General features: G+C 34.0%; 1 protein-coding gene and 1 long non-coding RNA gene across 4 annotated transcripts; both read left to right on the top strand.

The window, feature by feature from the left end:
* The first annotated feature begins 3984 nt into the window (after window positions 1-3984).
* On the top strand, window positions 3985-6731 carry LOC118490685. Its single transcript, XR_004889871.1, has 2 exons — window positions 3985-6355; window positions 6424-6731. It is a non-coding gene; the product is annotated as an uncharacterized LOC118490685 (long non-coding RNA).
* Window positions 6732-10185: 3454 nt separating this feature from the next.
* LOC110932103 (casein kinase 1) lies at window positions 10186-13067 on the top strand. Of its 3 annotated transcripts, XM_035988481.1 has the most exons (7): window positions 10186-10613; window positions 11146-11186; window positions 12220-12289; window positions 12362-12510; window positions 12607-12694; window positions 12806-12876; window positions 12980-13067. In XM_035988481.1, exons 1-5 carry the CDS (start codon window positions 10460-10462, stop codon window positions 12610-12612), a joined length of 420 nt encoding a protein of 139 aa, XP_035844374.1. In that variant the 5' UTR covers window positions 10186-10459; the 3' UTR covers window positions 12613-12694; window positions 12806-12876; window positions 12980-13067. The 3 variants fall into 3 exon arrangements, with proteins under 3 accessions (XP_035844374.1, XP_035844373.1, XP_035844375.1); XM_035988480.1 differs by having other exon boundaries at window positions 12806-13067; XM_035988482.1 differs by lacking the exon at window positions 11146-11186 and having other exon boundaries at window positions 12806-13067.
* The last annotated feature ends 279 nt before the right edge of the window (window positions 13068-13346 follow it).

Here is a 13346-nt window from a genome sequence, read left to right on the forward strand (position 1 = left end):
TGTCAATAATAAATCTAGATTTCTTTATCAGGAATTTCTTGCATATATCTATAATTCCGATATCAAACATTATTTCGTTTGATCATCTACCTCCTAACTCGTGCAACAAAGTAATACTGGAAACCCATTAAGTTGGGACACCATCAAAAATATAAGAATTTCCAATATGTTACCATAAACTATTAACGCAAGTAAGAAGCATGTAAAGTTGTGCTAATACACAAGAAAACACATGAAACTTAAATTATATGTCCACAGACGTCGAAGTATATCACACACGACTTTCGAGGCAAGATCTTTGGAAAATATGATTGGGCACGGCAACACCAATACTAATTCCGTCAGTGGAAGAACTACTAATCAAAAAGCGGCACTTTGCCACATGATCCTACAAACGATCTGAATATCGCTGAGGTACATTAGAATAAGATTTCACAACCATTGGTGCACAATCTAATCAGAATTATTATCACTGAAAAAGGAGTCACATACCTTTGCAACTCCCTCTATTTCATTTTATTCGACATTCCATGATAACGTCACACCGGTTATCACACGGAATTCCAGGTAAAGTTCTTATATTTCTTATTAAAATTCTGACTTCTGCCTATAATGAGTTGACTTTCGTGTTTCTAGTTCTTCTAATAGTCATCATACCATGAGGATTTCTTTCATAGTAGCAAATATTGATCCATTTCATTTCTTGGTAAATCCACACGTTACATATGCACTATTTGTTGCACATGTGGTTCGTTTGAGTTATGAAGACCATTGGAGGGCTTCATTCCAAATTTGTGTTTTATCAAAACTCAAATATCATTTCGCTATACTTGATCTTTGCATTGTAAACCGCGTTTTTACAAAGCGATGACTCTTTAATATCGAATCAATGAATTTCTTGAAAAACTCGTTTTATTCAAACCCAGTTAACTTGCTCGCAATACATATTCAATTCAAAGTCCCATATGATATTTTTAAGCCATCATATTCAAATTCAAAATAATCCCAACAAGAACTTCGATTCTCTTGAACTATAACATACTTTCTTGGCCTTCGACTTCACTAAATTATTTCTTTGATCACGATCACCTTGCGGTGACGTTTTCACAAAATCTGAAGCTTGCGCTAATCTCGGATTTAATTATTTATTTATTTATTTATATGGAATCCGCTTTGTTGATTTATTCTATACTAGCAATCTTAACACAATCATGTGCTAAGATAATGATACACAAATTTATTTCATATTTCAGTATATCTCTTAATAGTTCTTACAACATTAATCGAGCCTTTCGTGATATTTATTGCTTTATCACCATTGATCGAAAAACATTATATAAATTTAAAAATATAAATTTTATTGATTATATATGGAAACTTACATAAGTAATTACCTAATTTATAATATAGTATTACTATATTTAAAATTCTTGTTAAAAACCATTGAGGTAAAGAATTTATATTTTTATATATATGTATAAAATTATGTTTGAGGTATACTCTCGTTTAAATTTATGTTTAGTTACTTATTATTTATTTTTGGTAATAAATATTAGTTTTATTATTAATAGTAGTATTAGTATTATTTCTAGGTATTAGGGTTATTGTCAGGGGCAAATATTGAGTAGCCTAGCCTTAGTTAGGCATGGACTGATCACCCATGCTTAAACAAGGCAGCACCAACCAATATCCAACCATGATAATGAGTAGTTAATGTATATAAAAAAAATATATACTTTGTACTGTAAGGAGAAGACATATTTTCATAAAACAATACAAGAATTAGATGGACGAATAAAATTATCTAAATAACTGTCTAAGTAGTCATGGACAAGACATTTTATAAATAATTGTTCATCTTGATTAATATTCCACAACTATTAAATACTTATAGAAATATTATTTTATAATATATGTATTTTAATATATTAAAATATCAAATGTTATTTACTCAAGCCAATATTTAAGTATGTTTGATATTAAAATAAACATTTATTATTTTACTTTTATGATTTAAAATATCTTTATTGTAAAATCTTATAGTTAAACATACTTGATTTTAAAAATGATAATCGTGAGTTCTAGGATATTTGATAAACATATTTATAAAACATATATTATTATTTTATTACCACGGGTTTTGATATTTTAAAACTATCTATATTAATTTATTATTCTACTTTATGATAACATAAAAGGAAAAGGTATTTAATAAATTAAAATATCACCTATCTTTGATCGAACATTTTGATTAAAATCGTCTTAATGCAATTATGTATTAACACAATAATACACTAACTCTATTATCTTTTCGTGTATCCTTGCAATTCACTCATCTCAGCACATTGATTTTCTCATATCATAATTCAATATTTGACAAATCATTTTCATGCTTTTATTTCATTTTGAACCTGTCGATTCTAAGTCTTCCTCAGTTGCCAATCAAAGTAAGCTTTCTTTTGATAAAGAATTTTTATTTGATATTAAAAGTCCTTCACATTCATTTTAATCATCTATTGATCATATATCTTTTGGCTTGAACCTAGTTACTTTGGAAATTATATCATTTCATCTCATTCGTTTGTCATTAATTTCTTGCACTAGTTCAGTTGAACCATTGAATCCTACTTATTGTACAACTCGTATTCACAAAATTTGATATTTTAATTCTGTGTCATCTACCTTAATATTGTTTTTATTGACTAAAATATTACATAAGTCTAAAAGAAATATCGTAACCCAAATTTCGAGGACGAGATTTAAAACAAGGTGGGGAGAATGTAACATTCCTATTTTTATATAAGAATTATAAGTTTGGTTAAATTTATTAACCATTAGTAACTAGTAACTAGTTTATTTTTAATATAAATATTCAACCCAAATAGTTTTAAACACTATTTTTGGTTGAAATATGATACCAATTAATTGGCCTATGTATGGGTGGCCTGTCTAATAAAAATAAAAGTATATAAAAACTTATATTATTAGACAGGTATATTACGGGTAAGTCGACTGTTAGAAATATGAAGTACCTAGACGAGCCTAGTGACCGTATAATAATAAAAATACATTGTATTTAAACCTACTCCGTTTTTAATTAATGAAACTTGGTTCAAAATGTAGATAAGATTATTCTCATTCTAAAGACATATTTATTGTTTTCAAAAAAGTCATATTTTATAAGTTATAAGCACTAAATAAGTAAAGCAGTTAAATTAATTATAATATATTAATTAAAATAATAAAATAAATAAATTTAACTTTGAAATTATGGTACATATCGAAATAGTTAAATAATAATAATAATAATAATAATAATAATAATCAATAATAATAATAATAATAATAATAATAATAATAATATACTAAAGTTACTTTACATAGACTGTTAATAATAAAATAAATTTAAAATTCAAAATAGTAATGAGGTGGTGGATATGTGTCTCAAATTTTCAATACGTGTCCCAAATTTTTAATTGCTATGCACTACGTGTATTCCTAACCTACGTAAATTTAAAGCTAGAAGTAGTATAAATAGGAAGTTTAGGTTCTTTCCTTTTTGCCGTATCGCTCCCTTCTGTCTCGATATATATATATATAGGGGGCTGCTAGAATGAGAACCACCCCGAGTTGTAAGAACCGCGAGAACTACACCCCACGGAGCGTCGTTCGCCATGATTTTTTTTTACAAGTAGATGTGTATATTATAAACACAGCCGTAAAAAATCATGGCGAACGGCGCTCCGTGGGGTGTAGTTTTTTACACCACAAGTTTGGTGTTTTTTAATTTTTTTTCTTTTTTCTTTTTTTTTTCACCAAACTTGTGGTGTAAAAAACTACACCCCACAGAGCGCCGTTCGCCATGATTTTTTACGGCTGTGTTTATAATATACACATCTACTTGTAAAAAAAAATCATGGCGAACGGCGCTCCGTGGGGTGTAGTTCTCGCGGTTCTTACAACTCGGGGTGGTTCTCATTCTAGTGGCTCCCTATATATATATATATATTCCTTTTATTTTTGGAGTATTTCATTTATAATAATAATAAAGCTATGCTCCGTTTTAAGTATTGTAACTCCCGATCATCGCTACCCTTTCCGATTGATCTGGAACCCATAACTCATGTCAGGGCTCTGCCCAACTAAGTTCGTTGGGATTCTGTCTCGGGACATCGGGATAAGGTTGAATTAGGGGTACTATACTTACCACGAGTGCATTATATATTTTTAATAGTCTAGAAGTTATACCCAAAATTTATACCAAGAGACTTTCTAGTTGAACCCTAAAGTTATAAAGTGGGTCCATTCTCTTTTCTCACCAAAACTATTGATTATTATATTTTGTCCAAAAGGAAACCCTAATTGAAACCCCCAAGTAATCTTGCATAAAGCCTAAAATTTTCATAACAATCAGAATCAGAGTCAGGGCCCCTAAAACTCAGAGGGGGATATTCCCTAATCAGAATTATCTTTATAATTCATTGTCAAAATTGAATTTTTACGATACGTTGACTCAGCAGACCTAAGTAGGTGACGAAGCAGGCCTAGCCTACTTTGGATTCCCCCGCGACACGCGACAGATCCCGGGGATCCTGTCGCGACACGCGGGCGGGTCCAAATCAGGCTATAAATCCAGGGGCTGGGACTTGCTCAGTTTGATTGTTTCGACGATAAATTTCAATTCGTACATTGAGTTATCGTCTGTTTACTACATAACACACATAGCACAAAACGCTGCCGCGACAATAGGGTAATAACTCGATCGCTATTACGATTCCATGTCCGATCGATTGGAACTATCCAATGGATGTTTAAGTGCTGCTCAAACTCGAGTTATACTTTCTCGTTCGTCGTGATTCCGACAGGATGTTTGAGTGTCACCCGAACTCGGGCTATACTCTGTCATTCGTTGCGAATCCGCTGGATGTTTAAGTATCGCACTTTGTCATTCATTGTGAGGGTTTAATCTCGTGAGTTATCGTAAATGATGTACTAGTTATTTACCTAGTTTCGTGTGCATTATTGTTTAAATTAGGTTATCAGGCTTATCCGTAGGCTAAACTCTACCCCATACACTTACAATTAAAGTAGATGCTAATTCTCAGAAGAACTTGAATCAGGAAGCTTGTTAAATCAATACTGCATGCTTATAATGTGAGTCATTCTCTTTTTACCAAACTTGCTTTCAAAATCATGTTTGTTTTCAAAGTTATAATTACAGGGATTAAGTCTTTGTAGTCTTCATTAAAGCCGGTATGTGGGGTTTTGTATACATTACTTGTTAATCCATCACCATTGGACAACGAGATAGCCAAGGGGTGATATGACCATAGTCACAGACACCATTGGACAACGAGATAGCCAATGGGTGGTCGAGTGACAAATACCGTGGGTATATGGTTGACATGTAGAAACATTGTAATCGCTCTTAATACTATAAATTATAACTATGAGTCATTTTGTGCAAACTGAATGAACTCACTCAGTATTTCCTGCTGACAAAACCTTTTTAAAATGCATTCCAGGTAATTACAGTAGATTGGAATAAGAGTTGGATACGGCACCAAAAGGCTTACAAAAGTGGCTTGATTTATTAATTCAATTAAATTATGAAAAGTTGTTTTGTGTATTCGGGTTTATCCCCTATTAAAGCTACCTTTGTAAAACATGGGTTTTTATCCCATTTATTTAATAAATAAAATCCGGTGTTTCGAAACTCTGATATTTTTCCTAACTAACGGTCCTGACGAAATTTCCGCTGCAAAATGTTCAAAAATAACCACCGGTACCACTTGGCTGTTCGCGGCTCCCGATTCTGTCCAGGGTAGGGTCGGGGGACGTGACATGTGGTCCCCTTCCGGATTGTCATCGTGTGGTCCAGAACTCCTCCAAAAAATAACTTTTGGATTTGGATATGTACTTGTTCTCGGTTAAAGTATAAAAGGGAAGGTGAAACTGAACTTCAATGAGACCCGTATGGGTCGATGAGAGGCATATGCAAGTGGGGTGTCATAAATGTCCTGTCAACTTTTCAGAAAAGGTGGGTGGATATGGGTCTCATCGGGCTATACGAGGCATATGGGCTAAAAAGTTGTCAGGATCCGTACCCACCATACGCGCGTATGGGCCTATGAGCGGCATATTGGTTTGTTTTTTTTTTTTTAAAAAAAAAGCTTGTATATGTTGGTTGCAAATGTCGGGTATTTTTGTCATCCTTACTTGCCACAGAAATATACACCATCTTCACAATCACAAATTCACAATGGTTTTTTGCAAATGTGGTAGGACGGCTGCACTAAGAACATCTTGGACTGAAGCTAATCCCGGACGTCAATTTTACACTTGTCACAGTCTGGTATGTTTTTAATGTGTTTTTTTTCCATTAACCCTTGTATATTAGTGATTTATTTTTTTTTGTGTCAGCATTCTAAGTGCAACTTCTTTGTGTGGGTTGATCCTCCCATGTGTCGTCGGGCATGTGTGGTCATCAAAGAACTGATGGATACGAAGGCTGTGCTGAAAACCGAAGTCAATTTTTTGAGAGAGGAGGTTCGAATTTATAAATTGCAAGAAGCGGAATTTGAAGGATTTCATTCAAGTGTTGTTCGTAAGAGGGAACGTTGGTTGATAATCAGTTGGATTTTTTTTGTGTTGTTTGTCTTGTTATTTTTCATTGTTAGTATGTAAGTTTATCCAAGACATGTAATCGAATATTAGTATATGTAATCGAATAGTAGTTATAAATTCCGTTTTTTATATATATTAAGTTTTAAAAAAAATGTAATCGAATATTGTGTTGTTTGTCTTGTTATTTTTCATTGTTATTATATATACTAAGTTTTTTAAAAAAATGTTGTTTTTTAAAATAAGTCGACTAAGCATAAATAACAAAACGAACATTAGTTATAAATGCCGTTTTTTATATATTAAGTTTTTAAAAAAATGTAATCGAATATTGTGTTGTTTGTCTTGTTATTTTTCATTGTTATTATATATACTAAGTTTTTTTTTTTTAAAATGTTGTTTTTTAAAATAAGTAGACTAAGCATAAATAACAAAACGAACAAACATTCATCAAGTTACAAATGTTTAAACATACCAAAATAAACAAAAAGAAATAAATATTTGTTTATACATGCCCACAAATGTTTAACAAAATAAAATTCACCCAACAAATACAAATACTAATCCTCTATCTCCTCATCGCTGTCGTCAGAATCATCCCCACCACCTTCCTGCGTCCCGGACGGATCTGCCACTACAACAAAAATGGCTTTTTAGGACCTTTTATGTGGGACGCTTGTAAAAGAGGGTCCTAAAAACTATTTAATAGGACTAATGAACTTTTGGGGTCCTTTTATAATATACTCTACTAAACTGGTGTCCTAAAAAACTATTTGATAGGATGGATGATTTTTTGGGGTTCTATTAGCATATAATTTAATAGGTCACTTAAAATGTAGATTCTAATAAAGTACTTTATAAGACATTTAATTGTTATGTCCCATTATGTGATAGTGTATTAGGACACTTGATCATCTGGTGTCCTATTATAACATAACTTAATAGGACACGTTGTAGTTAAGTCATAAATGTTCAGTGTTATATGACCCTTTCTAGTCGAAGTCATATTAGAATTTAACTTAATACGACAGTTGACACTTGGGTCTTATAACTTTAAACTTTATAGGACGCTTAATCATTGTGGTGTTATTATAATACACCGTAATAGGACACTTGATATTTGAGTCGTAAAACATTAGTTTTATAGGACGCTTATTCGCTAGAGTTTTATAATAACACTAGGTTATTGACCCGTGATTACATGGGATGGTAGTAAACAACAACCCGGTTGTAGTTTGGTTCCACTTGCTTTTATTTATTGGCTAACAGGCTAGGGTTTTATTCTATGCGTCCCTTTCAATCGGATTTTACAAAGAAGGATTCAACCATTATCGCGGTCAACAATTGACGATTTCAGAATTCCTTTCAATCAATTGAGAATTGAGAATTCTTTTATCGCGGTCAACCACTCAATTGGTAGCCGGACCAGAGTGCTACTGCAGACCCATCTCCGCCACACCACTTTCTGTGTTCGATTGAGAATTCACAATTGGGTACTTTAACCTCTGTATTTACGTTTGTATGTGTGTTTTTCAGGAGTTTTCATTAATTGATTCGAAAAAATAGTATCTTTTTCTGTTTTTTCGATGGTTTAAGTTCTAGGGTTTTTATTTTTATTTTTATTGATCTATTGTCACCGACAGATTTTGTTAGTGAGGTTTATAAGTTCTTGCATTACTAGATTTTGTTTAAGTTTAGTTGTAAAAAGCACAAATCTTTGTATAGATTTTGGTGCATTTTGATGGATCTTAGTGTATGTTGGGGATCTTGAGGTTTGTGAAGTGAAATTTGTTGATTATCTGATTAGGGTTTGTTTGATTGGGGATTTGGGATTTCATAATGGATCATGTGATTAGTGGGAAGTTTAAGTTTGATAGGAAGATTGGTGTTGGATCTTTTGGAGAGCTTTATTTGGTTATTTTGTTATTTTTTTATAGCATGCATTTATGGTTATGTTCTTGTTTTTTTTTTTAAATTTTTGAGTAAATTATGATTTTGACTTATGTGTTATATCATTTTTACCTTTTTAGTCCAAAAAGATTTTTTTTTAACATGTGAGCCCCCAACGTCTTTTTTTCTAACCCTTTTGGCCCCTAAAACTAACCCCATCCATATACTTGGTTAAAAACTTGCCATGTGCCCCTCACATGAGGGGCACTTATGACAATTCACCTATTCACTTATAAAATCACCTAGGGGTGCTAAATGGGTCGTGTTCGTGGGTTGGCGGGTTCAACCCGACCCGAACCCGAAAATTTTACACGAACCCGACCCGAACCCGAACCTGAAAATCGTATTATACATACGAACCCGAACACGACCTGAAGTTTTGTGGGTTGACCCGAACACGACCCATTTAACCCAATTTTTTTTCATTTTTTCTGATTTTAATATATTTAAATTAAAATTTACTTAAAAAACACAAATGCATATAACACAATTAAATTTAAGTTATAAAATCATATGTTAATATCTCTTTTTAAGTTATAATTTAAGTTAATATCTCTTTTTAAGTATCGGTTTGTTTCGTTATGCAACCCATAGAGAAAAAAAAATCTTGATATGACCAAAATATACCGACACGTAATTTACATCAATCGAAAACAAATGCAAGTTATATATGATTTATAAAAAAAACACATAACACATAAAAAAAACCACCTATAAAAAACATTTAGGGTCTGTTTGGTATGGGGTAATGGAATGAACGAAGGAATGGAATGGACGAGGTAATGGAATGGACGAGGGAATGCAATGGATCATTACCATTCTATGTCTTGTTTGGTTACCATGTGTGCATGGAATGAATTATTATTGTGTGTTGTTCGATAGGCAAGCAAGCAGAGTAATAAAATCAGCGGTGAGTGATGGTGGTGGGCGCTGGTAGTGATTGCGGGTGGTTATAGGTGGCGGTGGTGGGTGTCGGTGGCGGCGATGGGTGGTGGTGGTGGCGGCGAGTGGCGGTGCGGCGGTGACGACAAGTGGTGGTTGCGGCAAGGTGGTCGTTGGTGGTGGGTGGCAGCAGAGGTGGCCGTTGGTGGCGGCGGCGGCGGCCATTGATGGTGGCGGTGGTGGTGGTGGTGGGTTGCGGCGAAGGTGGTGGGTTGTGGTGTTGTGATGAATGGTGCAAGAGGGGATGGAATGGAAAAAAAAAACATGGGGGGTGGAAGGAATGATTTTGAGGGAATGGAATGGCTTTTAGAATGGGTGATTCCATTCCATTGACCAACCAAACACCATTTTCTTCATTCCATCGTAATCATCCATTCTATTCTACCTCTCATTCCTGGATACCAAACACTACCTTACTATTCATTCACTTTGTATATTAACATATAGGAATTGTAAAAAATATAATATAATATAAATGTGTTAAACGGGTTAACCTGTCAACCTGACCGGGTTGACCTGAACCCGGCCCGATAACCTAAACGGGTTCGCAGGTTCAACCCGAAATTGACCCAAACCCGTTTAGACTGAACCTAAACCCACGAATTTCGTGTTAAGTTCATATGATGTTTTGGAGACGTGTTAGAAATTCACACCTCTAAAGTCACCCTTCTTTAACCTCAGTTCATCATCCCTATTTCACCCCCCTCAACCAAACCCAATCTCTCCAACCTTACAACCTGCAAATTGATTCCCCTCTTCAACAATAACAACACTCGCCGCCCTCTGTGGAATTGATTTTATTAATACCAGTGAATCAAACCCTCCGATGAAGAAATTGTTAGCGTTTCTCCAAAGTTTATTGTGTTTCGTAAGCATTACCGAGCGAATCTAGACTTAAAGCTTTTCTGGATGAAAAAGAAGCAATCTTCTTCACATACATGTGATGAGTCACTATGTGGGGACTAGCGGAGACGTCGGTGATGTTATACAGTGTACACCCTCGACGGTGTTGGGTTACGCAGGCGCTAGGTTTCCTTCCTCCAGATCCTACCCTAATTTCTGCCCTGCAAAAATCGGATGTGAAAAGTCTAATTTGGGTACTCTTTATGTTTTATAAAAGCATGAGTTTTGATTTCAAGTTTGTTACTTTATTGTAAAAATTGATAGTTACATTAGATTGCCCATGTGCTCGACGAAAGTTTGTTAAATTGGGTATTCTTTATGTTTCATAAATACATGAGTTTTTTTAGTACATTAATTGGTTTTGATTTAGTTGGAGCTTTGTTATGTTGGTGAGATTGATTGTGTATTTCAGTCCATGTGTTCTGGATGACATTTGAAATAGGGATGATGAACTGAGGTTGAAGAAGGGTGATTTTATAAGTGAATAGGTGAATTGCCATGCCCCTTGTGTGAGGGGCACAAGACAAGTTTTTAACCAAGTAAACGGATGGGGTTAGTGTTAGGGGTCAAAATGGTTAGAAAAAAAAAACGTTTGGGGGCTTAGATGTTAAAAAATTCATTTTTGGGCTAAAAGGGTAAAAGTGATATAACCATAGGGGGCAAAATCGTAATTTACGCTAATTTGTTTTTTTTTGGATTTGTGATTGATTTGTTGTTTTTTTACAGGAGTAAATCTTCAAAGTAAGGAAGAAGTTGCTGTTAAGTTGGTATGTATACGATTACGATACGAACCATGTTACTCTTGTTTTCTCTGCAATCTAGTTGTTACAGTTTGTTTTTGTTGTTTGATATGATTTGCAGTAATTTTGTATCATTTTAGAGTTATGTTTTTAGCTATAGCAGACCGAGAATGATTCATTGTATGTTTGTTCGTTGTGGCATTTACTGTTTTCTAAATCTTAGATAAGAAAATCTGAAAATTTAATTAAGTTATTGAGGGTGATAAATTGGCATCTTAATGATATAAGCTACAAACAATAAAGAATAAACGAAACATAGTTGTTAAAAGCCATCGCCTCTTGCGCCTAGGCCCGTTTTCCAGGCGAGGCGAGCCAATTGCGCTTTAATCCTTCAGGTGATGGTTCAAGCGCAGATTCCTAGATTTCGGAGAGTTTCCGGCCAAATTCTTTAAATTCCGGCAAGATTCCAGCCAGATTTCTACTTTTATCTAAGGAAAGTAACTTTCTACACTAATACGCTAATATTTTAGAACTTTTGGTACTAATTTTAGAATTTTTGGCACTAAATAGATCACATTAAATGTTATATAAAAGCGTTTGTTTATTTTATTTGAAGAATAGTATTATTTTTCTAATATATAATATATTTTTAATATTTTTTCATCGTGCGCTTATATTTTCTCAGGCCCTTGCTTTTTTTGCGCTTTGCGCCTAGGCCCTAGGCGAGGCCTAAGCGCCTTGAGTGCGCCTAGCACCTTTAATAACTATGAAACTAAATGAATAGAAGAAAACTTGATGTTCAATAGAATTATTATAAAAGTCACCAATATACCAAATAATTAGCAACTAGCAGCAAAATTTGTGTCTAAACTGAACCAAACTTAAAGTGAAATGCACATGTATTTAATTGTAAATGTAAAGTTTAAGTTAAATAAATTATGTGTTTTCATTCAACTGCGTATTCTTAACTTAACAGTAATTTTGTTTTACGATAGTAGGTGTGTTTATGTGTGTTTATCTTTTTTTTTACGTGTGGGCTCAAACTGTTTCTGTTTTGCAGGAATCTGTTAAAACCAAACACCCACAGCTTCACTATGAGGCCAAGTTGTACATGCTACTTCAAGGAGGAAGTGAGTTTTGTGTGTGTGTGTATATATATTAAGGTCAAGAAACGTATCTCACACATGTTTATTATACCACAGCTGGTATTCCCCACCTTAAATGGATTGGAGTTGAAGGAGAATACAATGCTATGGTTATCGATCTACTTGGACCAAGTTTAGAAGAATTATTTAATTGCTGTAACCGGAAATTCACTTTAAAAACGGTTTTCATGCTTGCCGATCAGTTGGTTAGCATCCCATCTTGGCTAATGAGATTAACAGAGCACATTATCTTAACACTCTTTTAACAAATTCTTTTTTTTATTGTTTATGCATTTAAATAGAGTTGAATGTATGCATCCACGAGGTTTCCTTCACCGTGATTTAAACCCAGATAACTTTTTGATGGGTTTAGGGCGAAAGGCAAATCAGGTACTCTCTTTTTGTACGAACTCAATTGCACTTCTAACAAGTTTATATACATTTTTCTTTTTGAGATTCTGATCATCAACATTTTTTTATGTTTGGTTATATTTCCAACAGGTTTACATTATAGATTACGGTCTGGCCAAAAAGTACAGGGATCTCCAGACACATAAGCATATACCATACAGGTATAGGATTTCATTATGCAAAAATTTCAGCGGAAATGATGTTATTTTACTATTTGCTAGCTGTTAGGCATCACAACTGTATACTTTTTAATTTTTATTCTAGAGAAAACAAAAAATCTCACTGTTACTGCTCGTTATGCTAGTGTTAATACCCACCTTGGAGTTGGTAAGTGATCTTGCTCATTTAGTCATTCAGTGTGTTGGAATTATTCAGTGATAATATAATTACAATAGTCACAGTAAACGCTCAACCCCTTGCGTACCACATACCAGGTCGCTCGTACCAGATCGCGGTACATAATTGTGCCGGTCGCTGATGGTACGCGATTAATGAACGAATTAAACTGTTGTCATCAAATTCGCATGCCTGATTGGCGATTTCGGTCATTGGGAACGTTAAAAAACACGTACCACCTTAGTTGTTAATAGCGAGCATAGCGGCTGCTATAGCGAATAGCGTAGCGCTCATG

This window comes from Helianthus annuus, chromosome 3, assembly GCF_002127325.2.
Source record: "Helianthus annuus cultivar XRQ/B chromosome 3, HanXRQr2.0-SUNRISE, whole genome shotgun sequence".
In the NCBI taxonomy this organism is placed as follows: domain Eukaryota; kingdom Viridiplantae; phylum Streptophyta; class Magnoliopsida; order Asterales; family Asteraceae; genus Helianthus; species Helianthus annuus.

Coding starts and splice junctions, on each gene's coding strand:
- LOC110932103 (XM_035988480.1), top strand. CDS start 10,460: ATGAGTCACTATGTGGGGACTAGCGGAGACGTCGGTGATGTTATACAG. Junction 10,614..11,145: donor ATGTGAAAAGTCTAATTTGG/GTACTCTTTATG, acceptor GTTTTTTTACAG/GAGTAAATCTTCAAAGTAAG. Junction 11,187..12,219: donor AAGAAGTTGCTGTTAAGTTG/GTATGTATACGA, acceptor TCTGTTTTGCAG/GAATCTGTTAAAACCAAACA.